Source organism: Phyllostomus hastatus, unplaced genomic scaffold, assembly GCF_019186645.2.
Source record: "Phyllostomus hastatus isolate PE091 unplaced genomic scaffold, TTU_PhHast_1.1 phas_contig_477, whole genome shotgun sequence".
In the NCBI taxonomy this organism is placed as follows: domain Eukaryota; kingdom Metazoa; phylum Chordata; class Mammalia; order Chiroptera; family Phyllostomidae; genus Phyllostomus; species Phyllostomus hastatus.
In genome coordinates this window covers 900,749-915,408 of record NW_025333889.1, presented here as the reverse complement: position 1 = coordinate 915,408, position 14,660 = coordinate 900,749, and the positions used below count along the sequence as shown (strand labels likewise).

The following is a 14,660-nucleotide window of genomic DNA, read 5'->3' as shown; positions in this document are numbered from 1 at the left end:
GGAGGACCTCGGGCTCAGAGCACAATGCACCGTCCTGCGTGGCGGCGCGCCCTCCCGGTCGCAGCGTCCCAAACGCCGGCTACGGCGCACGCCTGTCTGGGAAAGATCCGAATTCCAAGCCCAGCTTCTGCTGAGTTCGCAGTGCCTCCGCAGCGCCGCGAGGGCGGGGGCGGTCGGCTGCCCTGACTCCTGGCCCCCAGGCCGGAAGGGTCCTTGGGGTGCTGCAACTGGGGGGCACCTTGGTGGTGACGGGCTTGCCCGCCCTAAACGAACAGAGAGGTGTGTCTTGTCCCCAAACCCGTAAAGAAGACCGTTATCTCCAAAGTTTTCTGCAGATTCATTCAATCTAAATACAAATCCAGCTCATTTTTCTTTTATTGAAGTCCACAAGCTGATTCTAAAATGCATACATACCCCACCTTTGCTTGGGAAGGGCTGAAATAAGGCGACGGTGAGGACAAAGAACAGTGAGGGAGGATTTACTACCAGATACCAAGACATTCAAAAAAGCTGTAGGAATGACAGTGACGTGGCATTGCTGCGGGAATGCAGACCAATGGGGCCCAACAAGCCGCGAGGTCGGCTGGCTGGCTGGCTGGTCATTGGCTACGAAAAGGAGGGCACTGCAGAGGGAAAGCTTGGTCTTTCAGTCATTGGTGGGCGCTGGTCAACTTGATATCCCTAGAGACAGAATGAATTTTAACTGGGATTTCGAACCAAAAATAAAAATCAATGTCAGATTGATTGTAAAGCTACACATGGAAGTTACAAAACAATAAAACTTCTGGAATGAAAGAGGAGTTCACAATCTTGGTTTAAGCAAACATTTCTTAAATGGAATGTAAAAAACTAATGGGGGGAAGCAAACAAGTTGCATATCAAGACAAAGAGCTTCTCTTCATCCCACGGCTGGCGTAGCTCAGTGGATTGAGCTCGGGCTGCTAACCAAAGCGTCACAGGTTCAATTCCCAGCCAGGGCACATGCCTGGGTTGCAGGCCACGGACCCCAGCAACCGCACATTGATGTTTCTCTCTCTCTCCCTCCCTTCCCTCTCTAAAAAATAAATACATAAATCTTTAAAAAACAAAAAAGAGCTTCTCTTCATCAAAAGACACCATCAAGAGAACGAAAAGGCAAATAGGGCCAACAGAGGGTGCGTGTCCGGAATATATAAGAACTCCTGCATGTTAAAAAGGGAAAAAAGTGACTCGATATAAAAATAGGAAAGACTTCATTGAACCAGCACCCCAGAAAGGGCGTAGCCACAGGGATGAACCAGTAACCGTGACGAAGGTGCCATTTAAAGTCACAGTGAGGCACTGTCGCCACCTGGAAGAACGGCTAACCTGGAAAACGAAACGCCAAGTGAGGATTTGGGGCCGCTGCTGGCGGGGTGGAAAGTGGCCTACCCACTGGGGGAAACGCTTTGTATTTGTGGGCACAAGTCTGCTCTCCACTTCCTCACTTCAGATGGAGGTGCCCGTCCCCTCCCCACCCAGTCCACGGGACTCAGGGCGAGGGACCCGTTCCTGGTGCCCGGGGAGAGGATCGGTTAACCTGAGCCTCTGGGGTAAGTGTGGTCTCCACACCCCCTTGCCCTAATAGATCCACAGGAACGCAGGGTTAGGGACAGCGCTCACGGCTTTGTCCTGGAAACAGTTCACGGCCCATGCTCGTGGGAAGACAGTATTTGTTATTGGTGGGGAGGCGCCCCTCCGTGAATGGTCTCCTCGATTCATTTTCCCTTCAGGCTGGCACTTTTGAGTATCCTGTTTAAGAACCGTGTGCCTGCCCCGGCTGGCGTAGCTCAGTGGATTGATCTCGGGCTGTGAACCAAAGCATCGCAGGTTCGATTCCCAGTCAGGGCACATGCCTGGGTTGCAGGCCACAGCCCCCAGCAACCGCACATTGATGTTTCTCTCTCTCTCTCTCCCTCCCTTCCCTCTCTAAAAATAAATAAATAAAATCTTAAAAAAAAAAAAAAGAACCGTGTGCCTTCTCAAGCGTCATGAAGGTGTCACCTGTTGGGGACTGCCCTGCCTGATCTCAGGAAGCTGTAACCCCCCATGACTTAGGCTGAGTGAAAGACCTCCAGACCAGGAGCCACTAAGGAGACAAAACTTATTTCCCTGGCATGAATGCTGCCTGTTCTAATGCCTGGCTCCCTTTGCATGATCGGCAGTCAACAATGGGTAACAATTCTCTAGGAAAGAGAATGAACGTAAGGCAAACACAATCACGTGGGAATGCCCTAAGGGAAGAAACTCGGGGCTGTGGATATGAAGGGGTGATGGACATCGACCCCTGCCCCCTCAGCTTTGTCAAAGCCTGAGTCCTTCTTCTTAGAAGTGAGAAATCCAAGTCTCCTGGCTGCCTTTGTCTCTGCTGACTCAGGCCTGCAGAAATAGCAGGGGCAGTGCAATCCAGACCAGAGATGGCGGACCCCCAGGGTCATCAGGCCTGGGACACAGAATATGCAAGATCCTGTGAGACCTGTTTGCTGGAGGATGCTATTGAATTAGAATTTGAAGGCACAGACAGGAAACCAAAACTAGCCCTTTGAGCAGCACGTTAAAACTCCAATCTCTGCCCAGAATCACAGCGGGGGTTCTGTCTGCACCTTTGTAAGTCACCTAGTTCTTTTGATCTTTTCTGCCAGCTGTGAATCCACAAACTAAGTCTGTTTTCTGAATAAAAATCTGCTTGGGAATGGAGATAGCGCTCCCCACTAGAGAGAGTGGCTGTTCCACCCCTACTTCCCCACAGGACCTGGTTGTCTCTGTGCATGTTTTTCTCGTGTTTTCAAAGAGCCTCGGGGTCAGCGGCAGGACCCGTCTGTAGCCTCCGGGGGGGCGGCGGGGCGGGGGGCTGGCAGCAGTCCGACCAGGATGTCCCCATGCTGGTTCCCACCACCTTCCCATCTTGGAAGGGGCTCTTCTGAGGGGCATCGCCCCGTGTCCCTGTCATGGGCCCCAGATTTCCAGAGTGACTCCCGTGGGGCGGCGGCCCATCACGGCATGCCCTTGAGAGTCTGCCTGGTCCCCGGGCTGGGCCCCCGCCCATGAGTGTGAGCACACCCACACAGGTCCTTCCTGCTGTTTAGTCCTTCCGGCACCGCGAGGAGAGCAGCACCCAACTCAGCCCCCTGAGCGGGCTGGTTCCTTCCTTCCTCGGTCAATCCGGGCTTCCCACCAGTTGGTTAGGGGGAGGCTGGCCTCCCAAACACAGCGCTGTCCCTCACCCTGAACGGTGATCTCACCGGTCAGGCGAGAGCGGCTCGAGGGACACTGCCCACATGGCAGCCTGGGGAGTGGTTCTGAGGTCAGCCCGGAGGACAGCGGCCCCCCCTTCCCCCCCCCAGAGTGCTCGCTCCTGTCTGAGCCGTTCCATTCCCACTTCATCACGGAGCCTCCTGGGCGCTGTTCCCCTCGTCGGACCGGCTCTCGGGTGTCGCCCAAGGCCTCACGTGTATTTGGGGTTTCGAGATGACTTTCTGTCCTCAGTCTTTGGGGCACTTCCAGTCGATCCCCAAGAACAAGCAGGCAGCTGTCTCCCAAACGTTGAACACCGTGTCCCTGGGTCTGGGAATGTTCTGGTCCAAAGTCCCCGAGGCTGCCACCAGGTGGCGCTCCCGCGCTGCAGGCTGGCTCCCGGCTGCTGCAGAGTCGCAGCTACCAGCCCGACCAGGGTGGCCGCAGACCTACTGCGTACCGCGGTTCTGACGCAGCCTCCTGCCGGTCAGGCACCCCCCACCCCCCCCCACTCGCACTTGGCCTTCTCTCAGGGGTGCGTAGCGGCTGGCCATGCTCCCAGAGGTGGGACACACACCCCCGCAGCCAGACCACCCAGCCACGCGCTGCTCCCCCTATCCCAGGGAGAGGCCGCAGCTGACACGGACGCCCGGTTGCCTGTGGGGTGCCCAGGGCGGCTCCAGCTGTTGGCCTCACTGGGAGTGGCACCGTGTGGACGGCCCCCGCACCTGCCAGTCTGTGGGGTGCCTGTGTCGGTCTCGTGTGCTGGTGCGGCCCCGGTGACCTCACCGCAGCACGGGCTCTGGCCTCCACGGGCGGCCGGGCGGCAGTCCCAGAGCAGGTGGGCCCAGCGACAAGCCCCCCAGGGCCAGCTGCGAGGACACGCCACCTCCTCTCACGTGCCCAGGCCTGTCCTCCTCCGACCCCGTCGTCCTGGCCGCCGCTGCTGCATGAGGCAGGCGTCCTGTTAGGGGCCGCACTGCGTCCCCCAAAGGCCTGTGTGGAAACCCCGACCCCCCCCACCCCGTGAGCGACTGGGTGGGGAGATGGGACCTCCGAGGGGGGCATCGGGGCTGAACAGCGTCATAAGGGACAGCTGTCCTTCGAAGCCGAGGGGAGACACTCCGGAGCCCCCTGCACAGACAGGAGGCCGTGCCCGGAGGGAGCCACGGGGGGCGGTCTCAGCGGGAACCGGGCCTGCCAGCGCCGGGTCCTGGGACGTGCAGCCTCCCGTCTGAGACCCAACTGCCCGCCATGCAGGCCGCCCACGTCCAGTGCTCTGGGACGGCGGCCCCAGCTGACGCCGACGCTTGGCCTTGAAACGGCTGCAGAAGGACAAGGTGCGTGCACCCAAACGCACATGCCTGGGACCTTCAGTTTGAGGAGGAGCACCGGCGGTTGAATGCAACCGTGTAACCAGCCCCCACTTTTCCAGTCCACCCTCCCTCGCTCACCTCCGCTAACCCCAAGGCACCTCTCTGAGCTGCACCCCTGGGTCAGCCTCGTCTGCACCGGGACGTCGTACAGACAGAGCCGCGACCCGGACTCTGTCCGGCTCCTTCCGTCACTGTGGCCTCGAGGCGCAGCGCCCTCTGCTGACGGTCCCCAGTCTGCAGCTGCTTGGGCCCCTGAGGGCACCTTCTGCTCAACAGAAGTTGTTCCTCTTTTCTTTTCTTAAGATTTTTATTCATTTATCTTCAGACAGATGGGAAGGGAGGGAGGGAGAAAGGGAGAGAAACGTGAACGTGTGGCTGCCTCTTGAGCACCCCCTACTGGGGACCTGGCCCGCTACCCCACTACCCGGGAATCGAACCAGCGACCCTTTGGTTTGCAGACCGGCACTCAGTCCACTGAGCTGCACCAGCCAGGGCTGTTCCTCTTCCCTTGAGCTGAGTGTGACTTTCCTCTGTGTCGGTGGGAACGGGGGCAGGGAGTTCAATGACTTCCTCCGGGTCTCGCATGCCGGCGGGCAGAGCCCTGACCTGGGCCCGAGCGTCCTGCTCCGGGCACAGCCCCGCGCTGCCCGTCCCCGGTCAGGTGCCCGTCCCCTGTCAGGTGTTGGCTCCCCTGCAAACCGAGTGCCCCCCACACCCCCCGCCCCGGGACCGTTCTCAGGACGCCGTGCCGGACACAAAGGGGGCTTTCAAGGAGCGGATTCGCGGGAGTCACCGGGACCATCAGCAAGACACTCGGTGGAGGGAACCACAGCCAGCTGCCCCAAAGGCTGTTGCCGCGGCGGGTCCAGCGGTTTCCTGTCTCAGCAGAGTCCCAGCGGGCTGTCCCAACAGTTTCTCAACCGCGCTGGGCACCTCGGGGACAGGGGTGGGCCTTCCAAGTGTCAGGGTACATTAGGTCTCAGCAAAATAAAGACTTGAGTTGACTCGAAAGGAAAAAAAGAAAACAAACAACCACACCAACGGCACCATCCAAGGACGGCAGCGGGGACAAGCCGTCCTGTGTCCCCCCGCAGGTCCCCTCCCGTGGGAGGCGTCCACTGCCCACCCACAGGCGACTGGAACCATGCACACCCCCCCCACCGCCAGGATGCGGGGGCGCCCTCGCCAAGCAGAAATCACGGTGCCGCGGGGCCTGCGCCAGCGGAGGAGGCGCCCCGTCTGGAAGCGCCAGCTCACTGTCCTCAGGCAAACCCGCGCCCCACCTGCGGGGCCGCCGGGTCCTGGGGGGCAGTTTCCCCAAGCTCGGGGACTCAGCCGTGAAACCAGCCCCCCCTCAGAGCTCATGCGAGCGAGCGCCGTTGGCCTCGAAGGCCAGGCCTTCCTTCTCGGCTGCAGCTGCGAACTGGGAACCAAAGCCCACGGCGTGGGACCCCACTGGGGGCAGACCCCGAGACAGGAAGGACAGCCGTCCGCTCCCCAGCGCCCCTCACACTTCCGGGGCCCCGGGCGAGACCCGGCCCCACCCCGCCCGCCAGCCCTGCGGAGTGAGCTGCCGTGCCCCACCGCGGTGCCGGGGCCCCAGCGGCACCCGGGCCTCGACCACCCTCAGTGTCCCGCTCGTGGCCGAGGCCGTGGTCTGTTCACAGTGAGACGTTTCCCAGGCACCTGCTGCGGCCCCTCTGCTGGGTGGCGGGGACGGAGGACGGCTGTCCCTCCGGCACAGTCGTCCACCCACTGTCTCCACAGAGTCCCGCGGCCCTCACCACCACACAGCGCTGATGAAGCCGGTACCGCCTCGCCTTGGTGCGGCGCGGTCTGCGACCTGGGGTGACCAGTACGGACACGTGGGCCCTAGAGCCCTCTGCTCGGGGCGGGGGCACCCAGCGCGGCCCGGGGCAGGTGCTGGCACTATGCAGGGAGACGCAGGGAAGGGAGCCGGTCCCCGGGGGTGGGGGTGGGGCGTGGGGGGGGCACACAGGCTGTGCAGGGACTCAGCCCCTTCACCCCCAGGCCGGCCCCCGAGGGCCTGTCTCCAGGCCACGAGGGACAAAGGAGCTTTCATCGGAGCGCCTTCTCAGCACTTTCCCGTCCTGGCTCCAGGCAGTGCTCCCAGCGGTGCAGGTTCTAAAGCCCACGACACTGCCTTGTACCGTGTGACTGGCCTGGGAGGTGCCCTGGGCCGGAGACTGTCTGTGCGGGAACTTGGAGGCCATGCCCCCACCGCCCCCCCGCAGGCCCCTGAGCCCCGGCCCCTTCCCCCTGGCGCAAACGGGTGCCCAGGGGCATGCGAGGGGCCTGCGCCCCGCCCAGGACAGACGGCCCGAGGGCAGGAGAAGCACCGGCTCCTCCACAGGCCCCAGTGGCTGTCCTCGGAGGAGCTGGGTCACCAGAACACGCCCCCACCGCCCCCAAACCCTGCCGGACCGTGGTCCAGGAAAGGGCCCCTCCGTCGGCGCTCGCTGCCGAGAGCCTGTGGCTGAGCAGGGCCCCAAACCACTGGCGCCAGCAGGAAACACTGCCCGGTAACCCTCGCCACCTTCAAGGGTACCACCCGCTCAGCGGCGGCCCCCCCACGGCCCCCGACAGGCTAGCGGTGCTGCCACCCTCGGCCAGAAGCCTGGCTGCTGCCCACTGGCAGGTGTGGGAGCGAGAGGGCGGGCCGATCAGAGGCCTTCCCGAGTGTGCGCCCACCCCCCGAAGGGAAGACACCGAGGCGGGAGCCCTGCCAGCCTGGCCGAAGGAGCACAGAGGAGGTGGCCTCAGTCCGTGGGTCCTGCAGTCCCGGGGCCCTGTCCCCTGCTCGCCACCCACCAGAGCCTCCCTGCACGCCCGCCCTTCCCCTTCCGGGGGCTCTGGGGCACGTGCCTGCTTCTCTCCAACCCCCGGTGCCTGCCCGTCCCCCGTCCTCCCCAAGGAGCTGTGCTCAGCCCTCCTGACGCCCCACAGCCTGGCCGACAGCGAGGCCTGAGACGGACAGAGCAGGACGCCCGTCCACGGCGGGCTCTCGGGTGCAGGGACCGGCACCCCAGCCCGAGACAGGCAAGCAGGTCTCCACGGTGGCAGGTTCAGTCCGAGCGAAGGAACACGTCCCTGCCGACGGCCGTGGTTCTGCCAAAGGACTCGGCACAGACAGACAGTCGGTCACGCTGCCGTGTCCTGAGGGAGTCACGGGGCCCAAGGGCGACAGCCAGGTCCTGGGAGACGAGGGACAGTCGTTCCCCCGGCCTCGGGGCACCGAGGGAGCTGCCAGGGCTCCGTCAAGGCCAAGGGCGGCCTAGGGCTCGAACACATCTAAACACGTGCAGGTGACACACACACACGTGCACAAGCACCCGGGGCTGCCCGCACTGGGGTCAGTCCTAAGGTCAACAGGGCGGCTGCAGGGTCCCAAGGCCTCGGTCAGAAAGGGCATGCCGGCTCTTGGTCGGGGCCACGGGGCGACTGTGTCAACGCCCCCCCTCACCTCCACCAACCCCCGCCACCACTGAAGTCAGAGAGCTGGGCACCGGGGGCCCGAGGGCCCGAGAGCCTCGTTTCCACTGAGGAAGCTGAGGCCCAAGAAGGGAGTTGACCCGGCCGGTCCCCACGGGGACAAGGGGGGCCCCCAGCTGGTCCTCAGACCCTCGTGACCCCCCTGACATGAGCGCGGGCAGGACTGCGGGTTCTGGCCGGTTCTGGCCACAAGAACCCTCCGAACGTGCAGCGCCTGACCCGTAGCCGGGGGCACTGGCCTCTTCCCCTCAAACTGCCGGATAAAAAAGTGACCACAGCCCACACGGCACTAACTGTCCGGTGTGAATGAATCACAATCGCAGCTTTTTTCTGTCAAATCAGCAAAACACGTGTTTCCTGGGGGCACCCCCGGTCTCACGGCCCGTGAGCCGCGAGGACAAGGCCGGACCCGCCGCCGCAGGGTCACCAGCGGTCACCCAGGACCCGCCCGGACACCCGTGCGCCCCCCCAGACTCCCCTGGGCCCGCTGTGGGGACGCACTTAGGACCTGAGGACCGCTCATGGACCCCTCAGGAACGCGGCGCTGAGACGCCGCTCGGACCCCGGCCTGCGCCGAGCCTGGCGGAGAGGCGGCCCCCCGCGCCAGCCCGGGGCCCGGCTCGCTCTGCGCGAAGGTCGTCCGACACGGCCGTGCGCGTGTCTCCTGGCCAGGTCTGTCCCGGCGGCGCTGAGCCAGGGTGCAGCCCCCCAGACGGGCCCATCCCGGCCAGGCTCACAAAGCTGCCCTGGTCGCCGCCGACACGGCCCCTCCCAGAGGGGCTGAGTCCCCCCCGCCCAGAGGAGGGCTCTGCTCGCCCTGGGACGCCGCGGCTTCCTGGTGAGGACGCATCCTCACTCGGAGACGGATCTGAACGGTGGTCTCAGTCTTGATCGCCGCTCTGCACTGCTGGGCTGGGGCAGCGTGGAACTTAAAAAAGCCCCAAACCTCCTGGGCGCTGAGTCCCCCTGGACGTCACACTCCCCCTAGTGGACCCCCACACACTCCCCACACCGAAGGCGGCTCTTTGTTGGCACTCCCCCAGTCCTGCTCTGTGCGGCCTCAGGTTTGGGGGCAGCGGTGCGCACGAGGTCCTGCTCCGGCAGGGAGCAGGGGGCCGGGGGGAGCAGGGGGCGGGGGGCGGGCAGCCATGCCCCGGTATCAGGTCCTGGTGGTGTGACCCACGGGGCTCCCGCGGGCCCCGCCCGGCCCACAGGTCTCACCGGACTCCACCCGCGCCGACTGGCCTCAGGGCTCCGCACGCCAGCACGCGGGGACCTTGAGGGACGGGACTGGTCACTCGGACGCAAGAATGAGAGTCACCCACGAGTGGCGGCATCACTCTTTAATCGCAGCGAGGACAGCGTCTGGCCCGTCCAGAGGGGGCGGGCTCACCCACGGGGCCGACTCCCTCCTCCCTCCCGGGGAGCCGTGTCCTCCAGCCCGGGGCACCGCACGGGCTCCAGAGCCGGCGCGTCATCATGTCTCTCGGGCTTGGCCCCGCGCCCCGCGCCTCACTGGATGTCGTCGTCATCGAAGAGGTCTTCGAAATCTGCATGGGGGAGAAAACCACACGTTCACGGGGCAGACAGGCAGATGATGGAAGAAACCACCCGAGAGGAAGAGTGTGGTCGCTGGGAGCACAGGGAAACGCTGGACGGCCCAGTGCAGCGAAGGTCTCCCCAACCCGGGGCAGGACGGAGACCTCGCCTGGCCGCACTGACCGGACACCCCCTGGGCCTCTGCTTGGTGGCCCGCTCCCAGGAACACCGTCAGGGGCCTCATCCCAGGACCGCCCCCGCCCTGTCTCACGCCGAATCGCTCTGGGACGCAGGGCACCGGGACCTCGGTCCCAGAGTGGGAAGGCCCTGGAAGGGGCCCCATCGGAAGTCCACTCGGACTCAAGTGACGGCTTCTGAACATGGGGCCTTCACCAGCTGACGGGTGGGGGGGCTGTCGGGCTCTGGCACGGCGCCCCCCTGCGTCCCTCCCTGTCCACCCGACCCGGGGAGAGGAGCCGGCACTGCTCCTGCTGCTCAACGCCCCCCCAAAGGTCTGCCCGGGCGCCTCCCAGACGTGCTCCCGTCGGGACCCCGCTAGGAAAGCACGCCAACCCCCGACACATGCTCAAAGCCACGAGCCGGCGGAGGGTGCGCCAGGCTCCGGAAGGGGCATCAGGACATGCGAGAGGGTCGTGCGGTGTCAGGTGTCAGAGGTCACAGTCCTACGGGCCGAGCCACACGGTGTGAGCAGCTCGGGGAAGGCTCGCACCCTGCCCCCTCGGGGGTCGCTCCCCTCCTGCTGGGAGCGGAGAGACGTGCTGCTCTGTTCTCCGGGCTCTGTTCTCCGGGCTCGGCCCCAGTGTCACCCCCCCCACCCCCGTTCTCTCAGGGCGTGGTGGCAGCCGGGCTCCCTGGGAAGTCTGTCCCCAGCGGGCAGCCTGGTCCTCCCTCAGGCAGCGACGGGCTAAAAAGCAGCCGGGAAACAGCCTGGACTCAGGCCCCCGAGGGTCACGGGTTCGCTGGACACCAACGTGGCGAGGTGACAGCCTAGCTGCCACTAACCAGCGACAGTGCTCCGCGGTGGCAGCCACCCTGGTTTAAGGAAGGGTGACGGAGGGAGAAGACACCACTCGACTCCCCCAGGAAACCCTGCGTTTCTGCTGACGATGGGACCCCTGGGGAGAGTGAACACCACCCGCAGAAACTTGCTCTCGAGGAACCCGACGACCCAGGACCACAGCCCCAGGTCATGTGTGCGGGTCTCCGGGACAGCCCCCCACCGACGTTCGGTCAAACTGCACACCCGCTCTCCCGCCCGGCTCCGCAGGCGTGAGCACCCTGGGGCCCGGTCCCGGAGGCCGCAGAGCAGCGGCTCCTCTGTGCGGGCAGCACAAGGCCAGGGCCCGTGGCGAATGGAAGGTGAGAAAGCCCACCCCTGGGGTGGGGTGGGGGGAGCGGGAGGAGAAAGGCAGCTGGTCCCGTGCCCGCGCCGCACAGGCTAGGCCCAGACCCAGGAACACGTCTGCGGCTCAGGCCCGACGCCTGGAATGCGAAGCTGGGAGCAATTTCCTGCTATTTTCTCCTCCTGAGTGACAGGGCTGATGGCCAGAGCCGACAGCCGCGCCGCCGCGTCACACAGACCCGCTGTGTTCTGCGCACGGCACGGGGTCCGGCTTTCCTGTCCCTCGGCCCAAACCACTCCTGTCGCCCAGGCGCTGCACGGCCTGCGGAAGGGCGTCCGGGTTGAAGCTGGCGCCCCGGCCGCACCCTCACCGTTGAAGAAGTCCGCGTGAACCGCCTTTTCATTGGCCGCCAAGTCCATCAGGAGCCCCGTGCTGCCTCCGGCCTGCGGAAGGGAGAGGACGGGCGAGTGAGCCTCGGTTTCAGAGGGCGGCCGTCCAGGGCCCACACCGCTGCCCGCCACTGCCCACCACTGCCCGCCACTGCCCACAGCCAGAGGGTCAGAGCCGGAGAAGTGCGCAGGCCAGAGGCGAAGGAAGCAGATGGGATGGAGGTGGACGTGTTTTGGGTCTCTCCCCTGCCTTTCGGAGGGCCCTGCCACTGTCCCCAGCACGACTTCTCCACCGGCCCCCAAGCTGCGGGTCCACAGCCCTGCCGGGCGCCCCCACAGCCCACGGGTGCCCACAGCTGCTCACAGCGCTGAGCCCGGGGGCTACTCTGCTCCTTCTGAGAACTAAACCGTGACCTCCGGGGACCTGCCCCTGCCACAACTCCGTGGTGGCAGCAACACCGGGCCACACCCAGAGCTGGCTACCTGGTGAGTGCAGCACCTGGAGGCTCCACCCTGGCCACAGGGCGAGGTTGGAGCGGAGCCGGGAGGCAGCACCCTCAGGCAGCACCCGCACCACTGGCCCCCAGGCTCAGTCGGTGAGCATATCCTGTGTCCCCAAAGCCTGGGATTCTCCACCTCCCCCCTTGCCCTTCCCCACAAGCCATGGGCTGGGTGGAGCTTGTCCCTGCCTCCACCTACCAGTGTCCTCTTTGGTCAGACCCCTCCAGGCTCCTGTTCCCCAAACTCTCCGGGTCGGAGACTCTCAGTCCCCCCAGTGGTTCCATGCGGCCCAGGGCTTGAACACAGGCCTGAGCAGCCTGGGTCAGTGGAAGTGCCCTGAGTGGGTGCGGGGAGCCCAGCCAGCCCACAGGGAGGGCCTCGGCGGGCCTCCTCTCTGCACCGTCGTCCACCTGGCCCACGGCCCGCGCAGCGCGTGGCTGCAGTCCGGCTCTCTGCCCCTGCTGGGCCTTCCGCAGGCGGGAGAGCGCTGAAGTCAGGGTCCCTCCACCTCTCCACCCGCGCGGGTGTGCAGTCGGCGCGGGGCCCGCACGTGCCGGCGCGGACTGCGGCTGCCCCGGGCTTTCGGAATACGAGGCTGACCTCGGCGGCGGGCCTGGCACCGGGAGCTGAGCCGGGCGGCAGACAGGGCCATCGCGACGGGGGGCACGCGCGCGAGGCCGCCTCGTACCCCCGTGTGATCGCAGAACAGGGCCCCCGAGCAAAACCTCCGGTCCGCGGGCAGGGTCACGTGGTGCCAAACAGCCTCTGCGGCTCCCGGTGCGGGATCCGGCCTCGCTCCAGGCTCCCCGCCTGCCCGCGGGATGCGCGTCCGCGCCACCTGCCGCCAGCACGGCCCCGGCCTCCGTCGCCCCGACAGCTGCCCGCGCGCCCCGCGGCGCCGGGACGCCGGCCTGCCGCTCCTCCCGCCCCACAGCCCCGGCCTCCGCTCCGCCCGGCCCGCGGCCGCCCGCCTCACCTCGTCCAGGTCCACGTAGGGCCCGGCGCCCTCGGGGAACATCTCGTCCACAGCCGGCTTCATCTCGCCCCGCGGCGCTCCGGGCCTCCCCCGCCCCGGCCCACTTCCGGCCCGCCGGCCCCCTCTTCCGGGGCGCGCCCCGCCGCGGCAGGTGTAGGCGCCGGAGGACCGCCGCCTCTATGGTTCCCTCCGGCCAGCGGCCCGGACCCGCAGCACCGGCCCCCGTCCTCGCTGGAGCGGCCCAAGGGGCGCCGCTCAGTGACACCCGCGTGGCCCGCGGCCCCAGACGGGTCAGCCCAAAGGGTCGGGCACAGAGAATTCTCATTAAAGAGTGTGTGGGGTCATCTGCAATAGCATGGTCAATACAACAGCATGGTCAATAAAGTTAATTACAAAAAAATAAAGTTAGGCATTTAGGGAAAAAAAAAAAAAGAATGGGAACGGCCAACGTAGTGGGAAGGCAGCCCCAGAATGGGGGGAGGAGTTGCCAACCACGTATCTGACTTCAGAATCACGGTCCAGAACGTGCAGAGAACTAAAATTCAGCAGCAAACGGCCCCGTTCAAACGCGGGCCGAGGACCGGGGCGGACGCTGCTCCGCGGAGGACACGCGACTGGCCCCCGCCCCGGGCGAGATGCGCCCCAGCACGGACGCCCCCGGGGACCGCACCCCAGAAACTCCCAGGGCCCGCGGGGACGCGGGGACCCTGCGCGCGGCGACGGGAATGGACAACGGGGCGGCCGCCGCTGCGGAGACCGGGAGGGAGGGTCCTCGGAAATTAAACGTCGCCCCCGTGCGGCCCAGCAACCCCACTCCCGGGCCCGCACCCCGAGGAGCGCGAAGGCGGGTCCGAGATACTGCGCTCGCCCGGGTTCACAGCGGCGGCGTCGGTCACAACGGCTGGCACGCAGAAGCAGCCCCGGGCCCCGCGTGGTCTGGCCGAGAGGGGGCGCCAAGGGGGAGGGGTGCACGGAAGGGAGCTGAGCCTGCTGTGCGCCCGGGCGAATGCAGGGGGGCGGGGGGGGGGTCACAGCCAGGTGGGAGTCCTGAACCCCCGGTGTGAGACGTCCCAGGAGCTGCAAGGTGGGCAGCCTGGGGGGCGGGGGATCTGCTGAGGGTGATTGTTGGGGGTGGAGGTTTCTTCCTCTGAGCAAAGAGGGAGGGTCAGCGGGGCCCTCATGACACCCATAAACGCAGCCGGGCCGTGTGTCCCAGGGCAGCTGTGGGTGCTGCTGGCACCCGAGAGGGGACGTGGTTCTGGCCAGGGCACCGAGGGGTCCACCCAGGAAGGCACCCAGGGTTGTGGTCCTTCTGAACAGCATGCTAGGGCGTAGTGCTTGTCGTAACCGGGGCCACGAGTGTCCCGTGGAAGGCAACTGCTCTCACACACACACACACACACACACACACACACACACACACGGACTGACAGGCAGGTCGCCGTCACGGAGATCCTGCCCTCAGGTGTCTGGCCCCGTGCGCATGGTTCAGGCGCCGCTGTCCCCAGTGGGAGCTTCCGACCAATCCTCACGTCCGGGTCTTGCAGTTAATTTACAGAAACCAAATTCAAACTAGCTCAAGGGAGGGAGGGGAGAGACAAAGAACGTATTTGCTTTTCCCAAAAGCATCGGCTGGGCCAACAGTCCTTCCCTTGAGAGTTTAACCCGGGCCCCAGGGAGAGGAACCAGTGGAGGCGACAGGCCTGGCTGCCTCCGGGAGGGCTGGAGCACGCAGGGTGCCCTCAGAGGC

At 65.4% G+C, this 14,660-nt stretch overlaps 1 protein-coding gene across 1 annotated transcript; it reads right to left on the bottom strand.

Moving 5' to 3' along the window:
• Positions 1–9,469: 9,469 nt before the first annotated feature.
• COPS9 (COP9 signalosome subunit 9) lies at positions 9,470–13,063 on the bottom strand. The gene is made up of 3 exons (XM_045845607.1): positions 12,911–13,063; positions 11,415–11,487; positions 9,470–9,691 (listed from the first exon to the last, which is right to left on the bottom strand). Exons 1-3 carry the CDS (start codon positions 12,971–12,973, stop codon positions 9,654–9,656), a joined length of 174 nt encoding a protein of 57 aa, XP_045701563.1. The 5' UTR covers positions 12,974–13,063; the 3' UTR covers positions 9,470–9,653.
• Between the last annotated feature and the right edge of the window lie 1,597 nt (positions 13,064–14,660).

Bases quoted from the DNA above. Each gene is read 5' to 3' on its own strand.
- COPS9 (XM_045845607.1), bottom strand. From the start codon at position 12,973: ATGAAGCCGGCTGTGGACGAGATGTTCCCCGAGGGCGCCGGGCCCTAC. The intron at 11,488-12,910 runs GTGAGGCGGGCG...TCCCTTCCGCAG, and splicing joins CCTACGTGGACCTGGACGAG to GCCGGAGGCAGCACGGGGCT. The intron at 9,692-11,414 runs GTGAGGGTGCGG...TCCCCCATGCAG, and splicing joins TCACGCGGACTTCTTCAACG to ATTTCGAAGACCTCTTCGAT.